Below are 18,735 nucleotides of genomic sequence, written 5' to 3'. Positions count from 1 at the left end.
TTGAAGTAGTCTAGCTCCTCTTCACCATTTGCTTTCAGGAAAAATTACTTTCCTCTTGTGGTATCTAATTTTCTCTCTGCCCTCCCCCCCCGGTTAAACGATGATAGTACTGTAGAGATATGACTTGGTTGCAGATTTGCACCTGGATTTGGCCAAAGATGTGGACTACTATTATCATGTAGTCTGGCAGCCGTTCTAACACAAATCATGGCATGCCAGCTATTAATTCCTGTGTCAGGTCCACACCTCAGTGTATAGTTCCACCATGGCCTTCAGAAGGGCAACTCGTCGTGGGGGAGACACTGAGGTTGGAAGGCTTTCAGTGGCAACTAGGAAGGTTGGGCTCCTGGCCAGGGGTTTGGCCTGTGACTTGTGAAGTGTGGATTCATCGTGTGTGTTCCCAGAATCTCTGTGTGCCCCTCAGCAAGTTTATAATCCTTGGAGTCCCCTTTATAACCAATGTGATATTCCCAATTATCCCCATGAGGAGCCACCTTCCTCTCGGAGGAAGATTCTCTGAAATCAGTATGATTATTACTCAGCTGTTTTCTCAGGAAGAACAGCAGATGGGCACGATGACATGTATGTAGATGAACCAAAATTAAATAGCATCAGGTTATTTTTATCATACAGCACAGTATTTTTAATTAAAAAAATGATTCAGCTAATAACATTTGTCATTTCTCCTAAATGAGTATGAACAAACTAGCAAATAAAAGCATAAAAATATTATGCATGTTGGAAATTGATGCTGCCGCTGATTCCAAGATCTGGTTGTTGTAAGATCCCAGGCTCTTGTTTATTTTACCTGCTGTGTCTGTGACAGACATGATGTGAAGAACTCTCAGTGCATGAAGACTTTTTGTGGCAATTCATATACAATAATTGCTGTGCTGGAGCTCAGCTCTTCTCTTACAGTATTTATTTTGATCTTGTTGCCAGCTGGCTTGCTTTGTTGTGAGTCTGCGGAGGGAGAGTGCACCTCTATACAAGCAGGCTTGGCTTTTAATTAGCACTTATTAGAAGCGTGTGTTTCTGGCTGCTGCTGCTGCAAGGAAGGTGAATTGGTGCTGTAATGAGGATGGACCATCCATGCTTGCTGTGGTGAAGTGGAGTAATTGAGTTGAAGTATTCCCTTTCCTGATTCTGGAAAAGTCTTTTCAACTGGTTGATAGCTTAAGGCAAAGCTAATGGAAGGAAGGAGGAAGACAAAAAGCTTATTTATTATCTTTAAAAGGGTGGTGATGGATGCGGAAGAAGGCTACAGGCATGCTTTCTGAAGCCGGCAAAAAGCAAAGAAAAAAACCTGACAAAACCTTACTCTTAAACTGGAGTTCTTAAGCTTCTGTGTGCTTTTCAACTCTTGACATTGTAATTAATTTCTACTTTTAAAGCCATGTGTTCTGCACAGAAAAATGTAGCCAGTGCTTGCAAATAATGATGTTAGTTTTTGTTGCTTATCACTATAGGAAGCTATTTATGAACATAAAAACACACGAAGGGGAAGGTGTTAGTGCAAATTAATACCATTCTTGATTTAAAGGCCCAACCTTAGAAAAACTTGTTATTTTTTCAAGTATACTTGATAAATGAAATTGAAATAAATTGCTATGGGAATGCATTTTTCTGATGGAGTGGTTTTTACTTGAGGGTGGTTTGGAGGAAGCACTCGAACCAATAAATGTTTTGATTCAAATGTATTACTCAGATTCAGTTCAGGCCGTCGTTACTGGTGAGGTGACCCCAAACTCATTCGCATAGCAAGAAAGATTTAAAAATAGAAAGGTTCACTGCATGAGGCCTTCCAAGGGAGAGGCTTTAGCTCTCATTTTCTGCTTTCCTGCTGGAACCCAGGCACTACTTGTGTTCCTGTGGCTTCTTTCCAACTCCAAAATTTGGCACATGGTGTTCAGCTGGAAAGACGCTCTAACACAGCACTGCATGGCTTTGAAAGTGATGCTAATGCTGTGGAAGGAGGAGGAATGGGGAAGAGAAATTAATAGGGGAAAGGCTTCAGTCTCTCCTCCTTTGCCCTCTTCCTTTGTTCCTTCTCTGTGGCACCTGCATGCACAAATACATACACCGCAAGACATAACCGTGTGTTTCTGTATTGCTCGGACGGCTGTGGAGGCTCTCAGGTTAAAAAAAAAGGGGGGGGGGGGCAGTTTAGCACCTTGGGTGTGAAAAGGTGGGGTTTTTTAGTTTGGTGGGGTTTTTGTTTTGGTTTTTTGTTTCTTCTATGAGCAGGGCTTGTCAGGGTGTGCGGGGCAGCATGCCATTGTCATGCAGATTGAAGTCTAATGCTGTATATGATGTTGGGGAGTATTATACGATCCTCCCCCTAAACCCCAGCCTAGTTCTGTAAACTGTACCATGATTCCCTGGACAAGAGGTAAGGACTTTGTCTCCAGTATTTAAACCATACCAATAACTGGAAAGGCAGATTTTTCCAAGTTTGGTGTGGGTTCAACAAAGTAAGGCTTTACTTCTGTTTAAGGAGAACTTTAGTTGTTCAGATAGGTTTTAGTTTGGATATTGAGGTTTCACTGGTTTCTAGGTTTTAATCTGTTGTATTTCCCCTTTTTCTGGAAATGTTAGTTTTAAGAGAGTAGAAGACCTCCTATAAACATAGGGTGGTTTGAATGTGGTTTTATTTAAATTGCTACATATTAATAAATATGATGGGAAAGTGACAGCAGCAGAACAGTAATTGTGCTGAAATTACCTTGTGTTACTGTCGGTGACTTGAGACTGGTGGTAATTGTTTTCATGGGAACGTTTTTCTGTAGTTTCCAAGATTCGTATTTTCATGGGTAACGTAACAATTCAAAACCATTTTCTTCTTCGCTAGGTGATCTTTGGAGCTACGACTTCTACAGCGGTGAATTTGTTGTGTCTCCTGAACCTGACACTAGTGTGCACACAATTGATCCCCAGAAGCACAAATATATTATCCTTGGCAGTGATGGACTGTGGAACATGATCCCACCTCAAGATGCTATCTCCATGTGCCAGGATCACGAGGAGAAAAAATACTTTATGGTGAGAGCAGTGGCTATAAGTCATTGTAGGAATGTAATACTTTTTTCCTCTAAAAATTGCTTAGTCTGGCATGGATGAAAAGTACCTAACAATGGCATTCTTGTTTAGGCATGTTCATAGTTTTGCCACAACATATAAGCTGTTACAATGTGGCTGATACTGTGCTTGCATATACTGTCAAATACCATGCTTGTTAACATTGTTTAAATTATTTGGTTGTCATTTTTGGGAAATGGGACTACCAGGATGGTATCTGTGAGTAATAAAGAAGAGAACATGTTCCTTCTCTAAGGAAGTTATATAAAATATTGTCTGAAAATGAAATTTATTTCACATTAAGATGCATGTTACAATGCAGACGATTGTTTATTGGTTTTTACGTGATTTGTACAAAGTCTGAATTAAATTGTTCTCTGGTTTATTTTACAAAACAGTTGCGAATTTATATAGTGGAGCATCTGAGCATCAGATAGTAAATAGTCTGTAAACCCCTTGAGAGACTTTTGGAAAGACCGTAGGATGTGTTACAACCAGACTATTTATGCGAGTCATCGCATCGGTTTTATGGTTTAAAGCCACTCATACATGGATTCTACCATAAACTGATTTTAAAGTTATATTTCACTAAGAAGAAAGATAAGTTTCAATTAATATTTCCTCTTGTGTTTCTGAATCAAGCTACTTTAGCACATGATATATAGGAGTATGTATCTCAGGCTGTGCCACATCAACTGTCCATCTTCCATTTGTAAAGTAAACTGGACCTGATTGCTTTCTCTGTCTGTCCCTTTCTCCTAACACAAAGGGAGAGCACCGACAGTCTTGTGCCAAAATGCTGGTGAACAGAGCACTAGGCCGGTGGAGGCAACGCATGCTTCGTGCAGATAACACTAGTGCCATCGTAATCTGCATCTCACCGTTGCAGGATAGCAAAAGCAATTTGGAAAATGAAGAAGAATTGTATCTCAACTTGGCAGAGAGTCCCTGCTATAGCAGCCCTGATATGAATGTCATGACACCCTCCCGCTGCTGTACCCCACCTGTCAAGGTAACATTTTTTTTCAGTCTTTTAAATGTTCCACTCTTGGGTGTGGAGCTCACTAAATATGTATCAATCTCCCTTTTCTTCCCCTAGTAGTAACTTCTTTTTATGCAGCTTACTATGATGTGTAGGATTGGGGCAATGGTATAGCCAGACCTTTGCCAGTGATTGAAGTAATACTTTTAGAAACTACTGGCCTGGCAACTTAAACCACTATTTAATGTTGCCTTTTTTTTTTTTTTTTTAACTGCAGTGGAGTAGGCAGTATGTATGGCTAGATAATATATTTCAGTTGTAGGACAGCAACTTGACAGCAATGACCTGGCCATATCCTCAATACTTCCACGTACAAAGCTTTGGAGAAATAGATGAACTTTTAACAATATTTCTTAAAAGACTTTGGAACATCAAAGGCAGAGTGTTAAAGTCTGAACTTCTCAGAATTGCTGAATTTATGGATGCGATGTTTTTGTAACTCTTAAAATCCTGATCATGTATTACTAGTTGTTGATCTGTATTCCCTCCTTAACGTGGAAGAAATGAGTACTGTAACTTCATGCATATAGTTCACACTTTAAATGCACTGTTTCTTAAAAATAAGTCTTCCAAGATGCGCCCCCAAATCAGAAGTAGGCTGTTGAAAGAGGGGAATCAGACTGTGGGCATCAGAGGTTTAAAAAAGAAAAAAACCCAACACATCCCCTTAGAGAATAAGGTTGGGCTACGGTTTCTTTTCCTGCCTTGCCATGGACTTGTATAGCTTGCACAGCTGACGAATTGCAGACTGCTTGTGGATGTGTTCTTAATCTTGGTGTGGTTTGTTTTGTTTTTGTTTGGTTGTGGTGTGTGTTTGTTTGGGGTTTTTTTAAGGTAACCCATGGCTTAATGTATTCAAACACACATTGTTGTAAAGAATGTTTTCTTTCTGGATTGGGAGATCTTATTATCTTCCTCTGGTTGATTTAATGTTCTTTGTTAGAGGAAAAGACATTATAATACAAGGTCTTTCTTCAGGTTAGAAGTTTTAACCATTAACATAAAGCAGAGCTGTTTAGAAGTTGTTGGTTTTTTTCTTTAAGAACTGGAGCGTAGTTATGAGTGGATGTTTGTTTGAGTAATTACCAGCTGCTCCTGATTTAAGTAACTGTCCTTTGATGTTCTGCAGTATCTTTGGATAACTGTCCTTTGGGCACAGTAAAAAGAAAGCAAAAATTAGAAAGGGAGTCCTTAACATTCCCCTGGTAGAAACAAGCTGCTAATAAAATGGCAAGCTCAAACTTTCTGTCTCCTTCCCTTCCATCCAGTGTAGCAAAATACATGGGGAGAGCTGAAAATCTAGCAAAATCTTGAGCGGAAAAAAATTATTTGAATTCTAAATACTCCTAAACTTTTAAGTTGTACCATATGCTTTGTGTGTGGTCTGTTATCAGTACTCATTGAATAAATGTTGAGCTATGTTGACTGCAAAATATCCAGGAAGTAGCATTTCTGGATAAGGACTTAAGGAAAAAAAAAAAATTCCCTAAGATTCCCCCTCCCCATCTAAGTAGATTCAGTGAACTGTGATGTGTGAATCTAGACAAATTGCAGTGGGTGGTCACAAAGAGTGAAGAGATGAAAACTTCAGACAACTAACGGTTTTGGTGTTTGCCATGTAGATAAGGCCTTATTTCATTTTTTTTTTTGCTTAATGTGCAAAACCCAAAAGAAAATTTTGACTGGCTACAGGTCGTCATTGATAACGTATGTATAAATTAGTTCTATTTTAACGCAAAAGTTTTTCTCCTCTTGGATTAAAATAGAACTGGTGTCGCCAATTTGAAAACCTAGATCCTGTTTTCTCAGTACTTGTTTTTTATTAAAAGTACTAATGTAATATAGGTTTCTGCTTTAATAACAAGCATCCAACTGTCCTCACAGAGTACCTGTAAATATCAGAAGAAAAGAAGTGTGAGAAGGAAGTTGAAAAGAGACAGGAAAAGACCACTGTACTGTCAGAATAATTTTGAAATACTTCAGAAAAAAACAAATGTCTCTAGGCAGATCATAATAAATGAAACGTCTTAGCTGTTGTGTCTCCATGTATGTTTTTTTGCAAAACAAGAACTTTGTGTAGTTATCTGTAAGTATATTTGGTAACGACACCATCCTGAGTAATATTATCTTCTCCATAGTACAAAGAGCTTTATCAGTTAGATAAAAGCCACAATGGAAGGAAAAAGATATTTCCATAAACTTTGGTTATGTAATGGCTGGACATAAATGAAAATGAAATATTTTCATTTATATAGCCTTCATGGGAGCCTTCTGGTAAAACTCAGTGCATGGAGCAGCACTGTTGGCTCAGTGTTTCCTTTAAAATTAAAATTGTGGGAAGCATAATTGAGGCACTTGGGACTCTCCCCCAGACCAGTCGAATACGTGGTTCCTTATGCCTTGCCTCAGACATGAAATGGTAGCCTTATTGCACGGTGCCAGTTTTCTTATGAAGTACAGCCACACAACTATTTCAGAATATGCATTTTGGAATTTTTTTCTGATGATGATAACTTGTGAGAGATTCGGGAAAGGCCCTTCTTTCACGATCCCTTGTGATCCTAGTGATGTTGTCAACCTCATAGGGAGGGAAAAGCCCCATTTTGGTGATTACACAAAAGAAAGAATGGCAATAGATGACAATATCCGTTTGCAAAACAATACATAAGTACCTTGATACATAAAGCTGCAGGTAAATGTCTGATCTAAATTAGGTAGGTAATTAATCTTCTTACAAAATTACTGTTGAATTTTACTGAAATGGGATCATCACAGTTTCTGTAAAGAAATGAGAGTGGTTCCCCAGATCAGTCAGAACTCCTGGAGGCTGTGGTAGGATCATAGCCCAGAGAGGACAGGGCAGCGAAAACAAGAGGTGGTGACGGAAAGGATACTTGCCTGTTACCTTCAGAGAACTGAAAGAAGCACAGGTTAGTCTTGACTCTTAACAGCTGCTGCCTTCCAAAACAATTCGTTTGGAAATAGATGGAGACCAAATCAAAGTTTCTCAATTAAACAGAGGTATTTCTTAATTGCATATCCTTCTCGCAACAATTACTAATACCAAATTAATTCCAGTATTCCTGAGGCCAGTGATAAAATTGGATTGAGTAGATTGTTGAGAAATGAAATGGAGATTCATGTTTTATTTTTCTTGTTTCGTCACATCACTCTTTAGCAGTCCATCCTCTGACTTCATTTGGCTTCCCAAAGCCTTATCCAATCTCAGCTATTCGTGCCAAGCAAAAGATGTTGACAGTAAGAGCCACAGTATTAAGCATCTTGCACAATAAAAACATAAAACTTAAGTTGTGGCTACAGACGCAATTTCAAAAATTAAATTGAGCAGATGAAGTAACGTTGCCAGAGCTGCTCTGTGTGTGTCATCTAGCTTTCTTATGGGTTCTGCAAGAACCGAGTTGAAGAATAACCTCTAAAATACCATCCATAAAGGTCTTCTCTCTTGTGTTGCTATATGTAGTAAAAGAATATTATCTGAATGGTTTTATCTACACATGGGGAGCAACAGGGAAGTAGAGGGGAGTGGAAAACCAAGTCTAGATGCTAGAAACAATTCTGCTTATTTTCTCTTTTGGAGTGCATTTTATTAAACCTTAGTATTAGATTTTTCAAAAGTGCTGAGCAGTCATGGATCTCTTCTTGAAGGGGAACTGAAGTTGTGCTGGGTTGTGACTTCAAAAGCATCTATTTATTCATCTGAGATGTTACTTTTACTATGATTCAGCTGTGTATGCATTTCAGTTTTCAGCACATTATTTTCTTAAAATAGTCATTGTCATTTGCCTTACGTTGATGGTATGTAGAGTAATGTGGCCTTGAAATTTACTTTTGAAGGACTTGCTGAGTAACTAGGGATTTCTTCACAATTAAATCTTTAATAAGGTCATAATTCATATCTTCAGGGCACTGCATAAAGACTAATTTTCATAATCCCCCTGTGGATAGTGAAAGCAAGTATTGTCCCCGTTTTCCTGTTGGTAAAACTGAGAATGAGGCAAAAACTTACCGAAGGCTGCAGAAGAGATGAGTAGCTGAAGGTAGGGTTAGAGTTTAGAAAGGCCCTGGATCTCAGGACATCATATTAAGCAGCTTCTCTTCAACGTACAGAACGACTGTGCTTCTCAGAGAGTGGATAGATGTGCTGGGAGGAATGGAGTTGCTTTCTTTACAAGTTGTAGAGCATAAAACTAGGCAATAAAATGCGTTACTTCGCATAGCAAACAGGAAGTATTTTTAGAATAGCCTTGTCCGATGCTCCACCTTTCTGTGTGCGGTCAGGACACCTACGATGAAGAGTTTGTCGATCTCCCTGATGATCTGGTTATGCAGTAACTAAGAATTCCAAATGTAACAAAGGTCAGAGGACTTTTTCTGCCGTTTGCCCCAATAGCGCTTGGCCATCTGATGATGTAGAAAATTTTCAGAAGGCAGTATGGGTGTGTATATCCCAGTGTCTGAAGGAGGGAAGTCATGCCTGCATGCTGGAAAACGCTACTGATTAAAATCATAGGACAAGAGATTGCAGGCACTGCTTTCTACATGGCTTCCTGAATTAACAGCAGATGCATGCAGATTCCTCAGCATTTTATAGGAGCAAAAAGGAAGGTACGCAGGCCGAGTAGGTCTGAGCAGCCCTCTGAATGACGAGATGACGTGTCTGCCATTGTGAGACACTTGCAAATTGGATGATTGAAGGAAATGCTTTTAGGGAGTTGGTGTGCACAAAGTACCCAGTTCAGATCCGCAGTCTGAATCTCTTTCCGGCTCTCAACATGGAGAAAAGATAACTCTGTTTTGGAGTAGGATTTTTCTGTCCCTGATGAGGTTTAGAGAAGTTCTGTCACACACTGTCTCCACCCTCAAAGGATAACGCGGGTGAAATAATTCTATTTATGGCTAAATATTTTTTTTTTCTTTTCCCTCAGCTTTTAGAAGATGATCCATGGCCACGACTGAATGCTGCTGAGCCTATTCCTCCCCTCATGCACAGCAACATGATCACAGATAAATATTTAGAGCTGCCAAATGAGATTGCCAAAAGCAATTTACCTTCATCAGGAGCAACCCTGAAGGATTCAGGCCCACAGGAGGAGAAGTGCAGCAAAGCGTTGGCTTTGAGGATACATGAATCCTACAGTAATGGTTTGTCAGTCAGTCTGTCCCCTTCCAACTCCGCAAATTCAGGCACGGACCAAAAAGGCTTCAAGGTGTCTCCCAACGGCCAAACAAAAGCCCAAGATGCAGAGAGGACACCCACAGCAAACTTTAAAAGGACATTGGAAGAATCCAACTCTGGCCCAGCTCTGAAGAAGCCAAGACGTGGCCTGAGTCGAAACATGAGCGTCCAGCCAGAAGGCATGTCCACAACTCCGCAGCGCAAAAACTCAAACAAGCTGACCATGCGACGCAGCCTGCGGGGCCAGAAGAAGCTCAGCAATTCACTCTTCCACCCGCCCAGGAAAGCAGTCTGCGTTTGCTGAAGGGCATTTGTGTAAGGAAGTGTATTTTGGTCTGATTAGAATTTTGAAGTTGGTGCAGAAGTCTGAAACTCTTCCTGTTTATCTTTTTTTAAAGTAGAAACTTTTTTTGGTATCAAACAGCTTTATCCCAGCCTTGTACTTGCTTGTATTATAACTGTGAATTTTGTAGATGTGTAGGGTATAAGTCACTGTAAAATGTGTGTAAATTTGTATTCCTTCATATAAATGTAGTCTCTTTTCTTCCTTGTATAATTGTTACAGCGGGGCTAAACCTTGTTTTAAAAAAAAAAAATCCTTTTTGTTAATTTACTAAAGTCATGAATTTGTATACGCTTCTTGTGATGAGAATTTCACAACTTTTTAACTAAAGTAAATTATTAAACAGAATGGAAAATATGTATTTTCGTAGTACTATACGTTCCACCTAAAGTATGTCTTTTAGAGAATACACTAGGTCTATATTTTGTTTTTAAATTTTAGATTTCTCTACTCAGAAATGAAATGTACGTGGAAGCAGAGATGTTGAGTCTTGCTTTACACAGCTCAATGTCGATTTCTTTATGTTAATTAAAATACTATGCAGTATCTTATTTAGTTGTATTTTTTGTAACATTAATCGTCAAAGTATTTAGCAAAAAAGCGTGTGTTTTAAAACTCCAACTCCCAAAAGCATCCTATAAAGCCATTCCCATCCCTTGTTATAAATGATGGCATTTTTATCCAGGCATAAATGCCCTACGGAGGCATGAGTTTTCTGCTATTTCAATACCGATGGTGCTGCTAATACCTTTCAACAAACGTTCTTAAATTATTTTATGACTATTTTCATTGAGTATGCGGACCATGTGTATGTTCACCTAAATAAAACACGTGAAAATTTGATGGGGGTGCTTTTTTTTTTTTTTTAATTTGAAGCTTAAGTTCTGTTGAGCACATTCATATTTATTTTGTATTCATTAAAAACCTACTACTCTCCCCTTCTTCGCTGCAGCTACGTGGCTTTCAAAATGAGACATCCCACATAGTTCTATTATGGAACTGATCTTGGCAGTTTATAGTGAATGTTTAACTGTAGCAATATATAACCTGCATTTTTTTTAATGGGGAAGTAAAAGGCCAGTATTTTATTCCAATGGCTGGGGTGGTTATTTATAGAATCTAATTCTTTACTGCTGGAACAATAAAACATGGGTTGAAATCAGGCCTGCTATCTATATATGTTACCATGGTTACAGAAATCCTAGGGGGAAGCGTACGCTTTCTGAAAATGTATAATTCTCTTTCATCCATCCTGTGAATGCAGCGCTATCTTACAAGATGAAAGTAACGGTCTGTCCAAATTGGATCCTTCAAGAATTTATTTCTGCGTATATGGGATGTAACTTCGAGTTAACAATAAAGTTTTGCTGTAAGTGGTTGAAATTATACACCATATATGGGGGGGAAGTATATAGAGGCTAACAGCAGCTACATACACTTACCTAGCAACAATCTTTGCAACAAACTAAGACAGTAATTGTCTATTTTCAATTTAACCTCATGACATTCAACCTTTTAAAGACGATCGGCCACAATAAAGACGCAACTATAACATGTTAGAGGAGTGTCTGTATTGCTGCTTATAGCGCAAGTACGCAAAAGAAAAAAGACTAGAGCCATTTTCCCAGGTTTTTTGCTCTATATAGAAGCACAATTTAATTCTCATCAAATTCTCGTGCATTCATATATGCGTGCTTCGTTCTCCCACATTTCCTCACGACAGTTCTAGACTTGGGCGTCTCCAGCTGGAAGGGCAGGCATTGGCTTTTTTCACTTTTAATAAACTAAACCTATGATTTTTCCTGGGAAAGCTGCTGAACGATGGTAAGCATTAAACATTCAAAGCTCCTCTGCAGTAGACTTAAACTTACTTGCTGATGTAAACTGGCAGGAGTTTACTCTTGTGTATACTTTGCCCACCTACGTATCATGCAACTTCTCTGAAATTAATTATCGAAGCCGAGACAGGGAAGTGTGGGAATTTACAGCTAATGTGTGAACATACTCTCCTTTTGGTAAACTCAAGTCTGAGTTACACCAACTGCTGTTCTTGTGAAATAAAGCTCCAGTATGCGCAAAAACACAGTTCTGCATCCTCAAGATGCTGAAAGCACGCATGACTTGCATCACCCTGTTGCACTTCCCAAAAATTAAGAGAAAAAAAAAAGCTTCTAGCATTACTTTTTTTTTTTCCCACAGGACAATTCTCCTGTGGGGCAACTTCACAGTTGAGAAGCCATTGTTCGAAATTTTCTTCAGGGTGAGAGGAACAAAGGATGGTTACTCTTTTCTGGTAATAGGTACTTTGTGAAGAAGTGGGCCGAGTTACGCTCTTCAGTAATTAATTTTTTTGATACGTAGGTGATGATTTGTGGTTACAGAAGTCGGGGTGGATTCCCGGAACGGGTTGCCCAATCCTGACTTTTAGGTGCCCGCTGTCTGGAGCCACGAGCCAGAGGCCCAGGCTCCCTGATGGAAACCTGACCGGGTGTGAGGAGCCGCCTACGAAGGCGGTTACTCAGCTACAGCGAAGTGCGTCACCCGTAGGAATCCGTGCAGCGCTGGGCACCTGTAAACACCCCTCTGCTTGGGGCAGCACTGCCAGAAAAACCGAACGCTGAGGGAAACCTGCCCCTACCTCTCACGGGCCGCTGGCTGTAACCGCTCCCGACAGGGAGACGCTCCTTCTGCGGCCCCGCCGCTGCCCGCTGAGGGGTGGCCTCGACCCCGAGGCCCCTCACCCTGCGCGGTCTCCCTGCCTGCCGGCATTCGCCTCGCCGCGCCTTTCTACCGCCCGCCTCCCCTCAGGCACCGAGCGGAGCCGGGCCCGGGCCCGCGCCTCTCCCTTCGGCCCGGCTCACCTCGCCTCACCACAGCCCACACCGCTCCCCCGGGGCACGCGACACCCGCCGCACGCCCCGCCCCTGCGTCATCGCGCACGGCCGCGCGGAAGGTAAACACTTCGCGCACGTTTCCCCCCCCCCCCGCGTGGGCGGGGCCTTCCCCGGTAATTGGCGGCGCGGCGCGTGACGCACCGGCCCGCGGCTCCGCCTCCGCCCACGTGCGCGGGACTGGCGCCGGCGGCTCTCGCGAGATCCCGATGTAAACAAAGCTGCGGGTGGGGGCAGTGCCGGCTGCCTTTCGCCCTCTCAACCGAGCTTATAGGGCGCAGCCGCCCTCCGTGTCCCCCCGCGCCCCGCCCATTGCTGGGAAGCGAGGTGAGGATTGGCCGGCAGCGGGGAGCAGCCCGCCTTCGGAGCCGTCTGATTGGCTAGCAGCGCGCGGTGCGCTGGGTGTCATTCCCCGTGAGGGTCCCAAACACTGTCAGTGAGGAGCCGGGCGGAGGGGAGAGGCGGCCGGTGAGGGGGACGGGACCGGCACCCGCAGGCGGAGACCCGGGGCCGGGAGCGCTGGGCGAGGGCGGTGGGGCGGGCCCGGGCTCCGGGAGAGCGCTGCGGCCGGCTCTGAGACCGAGTGTGGGGATGTGAGGCCGGGCAGGGGCAGGGGCCGGGGCGCTGAGGGAGGGCGGGGGGCGGCGGCGGCGGGCAGGGCAGGTGCCGGCTGTCGGGCGGGGGCCCGAGGGAGTCCCCGGCGGCTGGCCCGGCCGGGAGGACGCGGGGCGTGAGGAGAGGGGCGCCCGGCGGGTCTCGACGCCTCCCCGGATGGCCGCGGCCTGATTGACGGGGCGGCCGTCAGGGGAGAGGCCGGTCAGGTTGGAGCGTTTTGTTGGGGAGTTGCTCAATAGCGGGGTGGTTGAGGGTGCCCAGGGCTTTCCGGCCGCCGCCTTTCTGGGGCCGGTGCTCCCGCCTGTGGGAGGGCTCCCGCACGGCAAAGCCCCGGTGTTGCAACTTCTCAGGTGCTCGGAGTTGTGGTGCAGGTGACAGCACTCACGGCTCGGGGGCGGGCAACGAGCACCGGCTGGCGCAGGTGTCCCGCTGGATTAAGGCATAATATGAAGGCATATTTTATCCTTTACGTGTCATTTTTTCTTTGAAGGCTGCTTGGCGTGTGTGCGTCAAACTTCAGTTGTATTGCTGAACGTTTTGTTACCAATTTCTACGGGGCCAAGTGTTTATTCTTGCCCCACGTAATGACATGGCCCTTCTAAAGACTGCCCAAACATGAAATGATGCTGATAACTGGTACCACGTTGGAGATTTGGCTTTTTCTTTCACTTTATGTACTGGTTCTTGGGTTGGGGCGGGGGAGGGGGGACAATGGAGCAGCTGAATGGCGGACTGAAGAGGTGGCCGGGATCTGTGATGCTCCTCAAGTGTTTTTTGCCTTTAGGAACGTTACGCTGAATTTTCACATGGAAGAACAGAAGCGTGAAGAAAAACTTGAAAACAACACAAAAAGCTGATATAAAAAAAGTAGAATGTGTTCCATCACGCTTTTTGTGTTAGCTTCCATGTAACCCATTGCAGATTTCCAAGAGTACAATACAGTGCAATTGTGATTGTACATTATTTTTATAGAATTATTTTCTAAGACAACAGCTCATTAGTAAATAATGGTCTTATATAATGGTGATGATAACTGTGTATCTGTACCGCTGTCTTTAATGAACAGTTTGAAGAAGATTTTCCACTTTATCATGCAAGTCTGTGTTCTTTTTTTGCTTTCACATACATTGCAGGAGCTGTGGTGATTGAGAGACTGAAAAAAGTTGTTTGTTTGGGGTTTTTTTGGTTTTGTTTTTTTAAAAGTGCTGTAAAGGGGCGTAGTGCCTTACAGGTTTGTATAAGTTAAGTTTCTTTCTTCAAGAGGTTTTTATTACCCTGAAGAGTATGTCAAGAACTAGTGTAATAAATAATCCTGATATAAATTATTATTAAAAAGAAATATGTTTCTTACAGGTCTCTGCAAAGAAACAATGGCGACAGAATCTCCACGCCGCCCGAGTCGATGTACTGGAGGAGTGGTGGTTCGCCCACAAGCTGTCACGTAAGCACGTTCTAGAAGAATAGCCCTTATTTGAAATGGTTTTTATTTTCTTGTAGAAGAAGAAACTAGCCTGAATTTTCTTTCAAAGCCAGCTGTGAGGGCTTGTGTTGACAGTATGGTTTTGTTGCATTGAGTATTGTCCAATAAAATAAAGTAAACAGATGTTGCGTTCCTGTCTCCTAGGACTGTGCAGGTCAAACTGTCTCCCTAAATGGGATGCTTTTCGCTTATACACCAAAACCTTCAAAGTTGTACATTTTAAAGATGAATATGTTGCAATGTTTTGTTGTTTGTTTACACAGTTTTGTTTGCTGTACAAACAGTACGCTAGCTGTAGATCAATGACTGCAAACTTCTTCCTTCTTGCTGTTCTTTTTAATAATACCTTGTCACAGGGGTGGATATATGAAAACACATAAGCCTGTCATTAAAGTCCTTCAGTAAGTAGAATTGTGGATTCTGATTTTTTTTTTTTTGCTTCAGAGAACAAAACCAAGAACAAAGGAAGAAGCTACCTCTCTCCAGTCAGAGCACATAAGAGACCATTTTTTTGCTTGGGCATCCTTATTTTCATTGTGTTCACATGAAAATACTTTCATGGCAAAAGAGCTTAGTAAGACGGTCTAGAAGATTTATGGTCATATCTCTGTCTGTTAAAGGATTTTTGTAGCAGTTTTTCTTTTTTTTCTTGGGGGTGTTTATACTGCTGAATTGTTGCTGCAAAATGGCACTGTATTGAAATGTTCACTTGTACTATTAGTTTCAGTGGCTGTTAGTTTGCCACTGGACATAGCTGTGTATTTTGACATCAAGATTCACTTTATTTTTACCAGGGAGCACAAGAAACCTATCACTGTAACACAAAAAGTTGTGTTAGAGGTTTGTCTTACAGCCATGTGATAGAAGGTTTTTTTATGTTGCAGAATTTCTCAACAAATGCATTTCTGTTTGTAATGACCTTTTATTCAATGTAAGCTTTGAACAAATAATAATAGAAAAACACTGTAAGAACAGTGTAAGAATAAGATTATCTGTTCTTTTGTTTTATTAAATATGGTGGCTTGTTCTTGAGGTATAGCTTTTCACCTCAAAAATTGCAGTATTTTTGATGAGAATTTGTGTATGTTGAGCAGCCTGCAGCAGCATTCTACTTCTTATGTTGAACTCCTAGATTCTTACTAACAGAAGACTTTTTTTTTTTTTCTTGGTAGGTTTTGTTGTTTTGGTTGTTTTGGGTTTTTTTTTTTAAGCACTTTAAAAGTATCTTCTTGGAAGTTTTTCAACTTCAGGAGAGATTTAGAGTACATATACTGAATAAAACATTTCCCAAACATCAACTTTGTTTCAAGATGTACTGAGAGGGGAAAAAAAAGTACTCACTTCATGAGCTGAAAAACGAAGACAGTATGACTCTTGCTGGTAGGCATTCACATGAGAACTTCAAACACTGTATTTAATACTATACCTGTAGACAAGTGTTATTGCTAGGTAATAAAGGGCTCTGAAGGTACACAGAGAGTTTTGGTGACCTACATAAATCAAAGAAGAATCAGCACTATAAACCACAGCTCATTTATAAGGCCTCAGCTTAAAGCAGTAAGACAAACTTGATGCAGTAATCGTTGGATTGCTGAACAAAATCTAGTTTTGTCATGAGTTGGAATAAGCTTTCTAAAATTTAAAACTTTGTTTTAGATTTATCTTTGTTTTCAGAGAGAAGTCAACCAGTGAAGCTCATCCAGGTGTTGCAGCATTTGACTTGAAGTATCTTCTGTATTGCTGTGTGTAGGGCAGAGTAAATGCTCCAATTTCTATTAAAAGAATCTTGCACAGCACAGTTTCAGAAAGCACGAAGATAGCATATGTACCTTTGGACATCAAGAGTTTAAATTTCCTAGTTTACGATTTTTCTTTGTTGCTATTAGGAATCTTGAGTTAGCACAGGAAAAATTACTACCAATATAAAAATTAATTTTGGGGGCTGCCAAAGCTGTTACCTAAAGAGTTAATTTTTTTTTAAATTGTCTCAGGCAGTTCTTGTTGCCAGCATGTTTCAGTATTACTCATTACAGAAAGTGCAAACTTTTTGTGTAGTTTCAACACCGTCTGTCTAATACAGTCAACCCACATTGTACGTTGCTCAGCAGTTACACAAGAGACTCGCCGCTCATGCAGGGATAAGCTAATAAAAGCATTAGTTTAAATCTACCAGAACAAATGTATCTTGCACTATATACTATTCTAAATCATTGCTGCTAATGAACTTCCAAGAAGGAGTAAGCTTCCCAAGCTATAAAATCTTACCTGAAAATACCTCTCCTTACTATTCTTAGTTAGGGCTTTGTTCCGTCTCCTGCCCCAAGCGCTACCACTTCATCATTGTGCATAATGCATATGAGGTCTTAAAGTTTACTCGCCACACAAGGAGAGCTCCAGCCCTTAGCTTAAGTCCTCATCTTCATGTTGTAATAAACAAATCAAGTAGAAAAATACTGAAGAATAATTTCCAAATGCTGTTTCTTTCTTGACTGTTACATTTTATATTTTTCCCCCAAGCAGTTATTTCATAAACAGGTATCACTTAGCTTTTTTACAGACTTTTAGGCCAGTATTTATATTATCACTGTTTGGCAGTATATTAAGTAACTGCATTGCATACTTAGTATTTTCCTTTCTACTGAAGATTGTACATGTTCTCTTGGGTAGTATGTCTTATTTAATATATTCACGACTGTTTCTGCACTTCAGTGGTAGTTAAAATTCTCCTTCTGTTTTCAAGGGAACAGTCATATATGGAAAGCGTTGTTACGTTTCTTCAAGATGTTGTGCCACAGGTATGTGTAGATCTTTAAAACTATTTTTTTGGTGTACAAAGCAGTTGAAGTGTGTGTCAGGTGAACCAAAATATCATTGAAAACCAAAAGCCAAACTTCTCGGTTTTTTGAATGTGAATCTTGAGACCAGGTTTTTGAAAGTGTAGGCTGCATACCATCTGAAGCTTGGGCCTACAGATTTCCTCTGATAGGTAATAATTAAAACGAAAATCTTAGCTACATAGAAGTTGAAGAATCACAATATAAACAGCAGGAAGAAGATTGCAACCTTTTCCTATGATAATTTTGACAATAGAATAGTTGGGGAGGGGAGAGACTGGGCATAACGCTTGCTCTGCCTCTTACAAACATGTTTTTTCTGGGTTGTAGTTGGAAACCTATGTATGAACCCTGGCTGGATTGATGTTAGAACAACTTGGTAGGCAGCCTTTGTCACCTTAGCTTTTATCATTGGCTGACAAGGAGAAAAGTTTCTTTTGCCTCCTTTACTCCCTCTTTTTAATCTTGTTTCCTTAACTTGCCTCAGAATGTCCTGGCTGCTGTGGGGCTGTGGAGCTCTGCCTAACCCGTTGTTCTCCAGCGTGCTGAGTTGCAAAACAGGAGCCCTCACTCTGCTTTTTAAAATTTGGTCGTGTGTCCGTCCCCCCGTCCCCGTCCCCCCCATTTCTGGGATCTTCCTCTCTGGAGAATAACTATGGTGCTTATGTCTGCTCTTGGTCATAGTTTTCACAGGTAGCAGCAGCATGAAACTGGAATGGTCACTTCTGTATTGCTCATGGGCCTCCCAGTAGCAGAGGGAAACTAATGTTGTTTTGTTACTCTTTGGGAAAGCTGTAGTCCGTAGTGGAGGAGCGTTGCAGCTAATTGTAGCCTCAGGAAACTATCTTGGTTCTTATTTGAAGGATTATCTTGGTTAGTTAGTCATGTATTTCCTCAATAATAATATAAAAAAAAATACCCCTCACGAATATCAATTTGTGAAATGCATTTTGGACTCATGGTCAAAATTAAAAATAGTCAAACTTTCATTTAAAAGATTGCTGCATTCCACACACGCCCCCATTTTTTCCCCTCTGTAGTTAAAGGATACAGTCTGTGTTTTATTTTACAAATCAGTTTGCCTTGGAAGCATGGAATGTGATTTGTTTTGAAAAGTAATACCCACACTTATTTTTTAAATTTGTATTTTTAGTTCATGTTATGGCTTTTCTGGCATGTATAAAGTGATTATACAAGCTCTTTTCGTATTTAATCCAAAATACTGCACAGTATTTTGTTATAATTCATTTGGAAG

At 41.2% G+C, this 18,735-nt stretch overlaps 2 protein-coding genes across 7 annotated transcripts in view; both read left to right on the top strand.

Moving 5' to 3' along the window:
• The window catches only part of PPM1D (protein phosphatase, Mg2+/Mn2+ dependent 1D), a 28,244-nt gene extending 17,741 nt beyond the window's left edge, over window positions 1-10,503 (top strand). The window contains exons 4-6 of the mRNA XM_050909134.1: window positions 2,852-3,042; window positions 3,848-4,090; window positions 9,067-10,503. Coding sequence (XP_050765091.1) covers window positions 2,852-3,042; window positions 3,848-4,090; window positions 9,067-9,621 — 989 coding nt within the window. The 3' untranslated portion in view covers window positions 9,622-10,503. The remainder of the gene's footprint in view (window positions 1-2,851; window positions 3,043-3,847; window positions 4,091-9,066) is intronic.
• Window positions 10,504-14,525: 4,022 nt separating this feature from the next.
• The window catches only part of BCAS3 (BCAS3 microtubule associated cell migration factor), a 372,309-nt gene continuing 368,099 nt past the window's right edge, over window positions 14,526-18,735 (top strand). For all 6 annotated transcript variants that reach the window (XM_050908947.1, XM_050908945.1, XM_050908946.1 and 3 more), the window contains exons 1-2: window positions 14,526-14,607; window positions 17,387-17,441. In XM_050908947.1, coding sequence (XP_050764904.1) covers window positions 14,537-14,607; window positions 17,387-17,441 — 126 coding nt within the window. In that variant the 5' untranslated portion in view covers window positions 14,526-14,536. The remainder of the gene's footprint in view (window positions 14,608-17,386; window positions 17,442-18,735) is intronic.

This window comes from Gymnogyps californianus, chromosome 20 (assembly GCF_018139145.2).
Source record: "Gymnogyps californianus isolate 813 chromosome 20, ASM1813914v2, whole genome shotgun sequence".
Lineage (NCBI taxonomy): Eukaryota > Metazoa > Chordata > Aves > Accipitriformes > Cathartidae > Gymnogyps > Gymnogyps californianus.
Note: the sequence above shows the minus strand (reverse complement) of the source record. Positions and strands in the feature narration are given on the sequence as shown.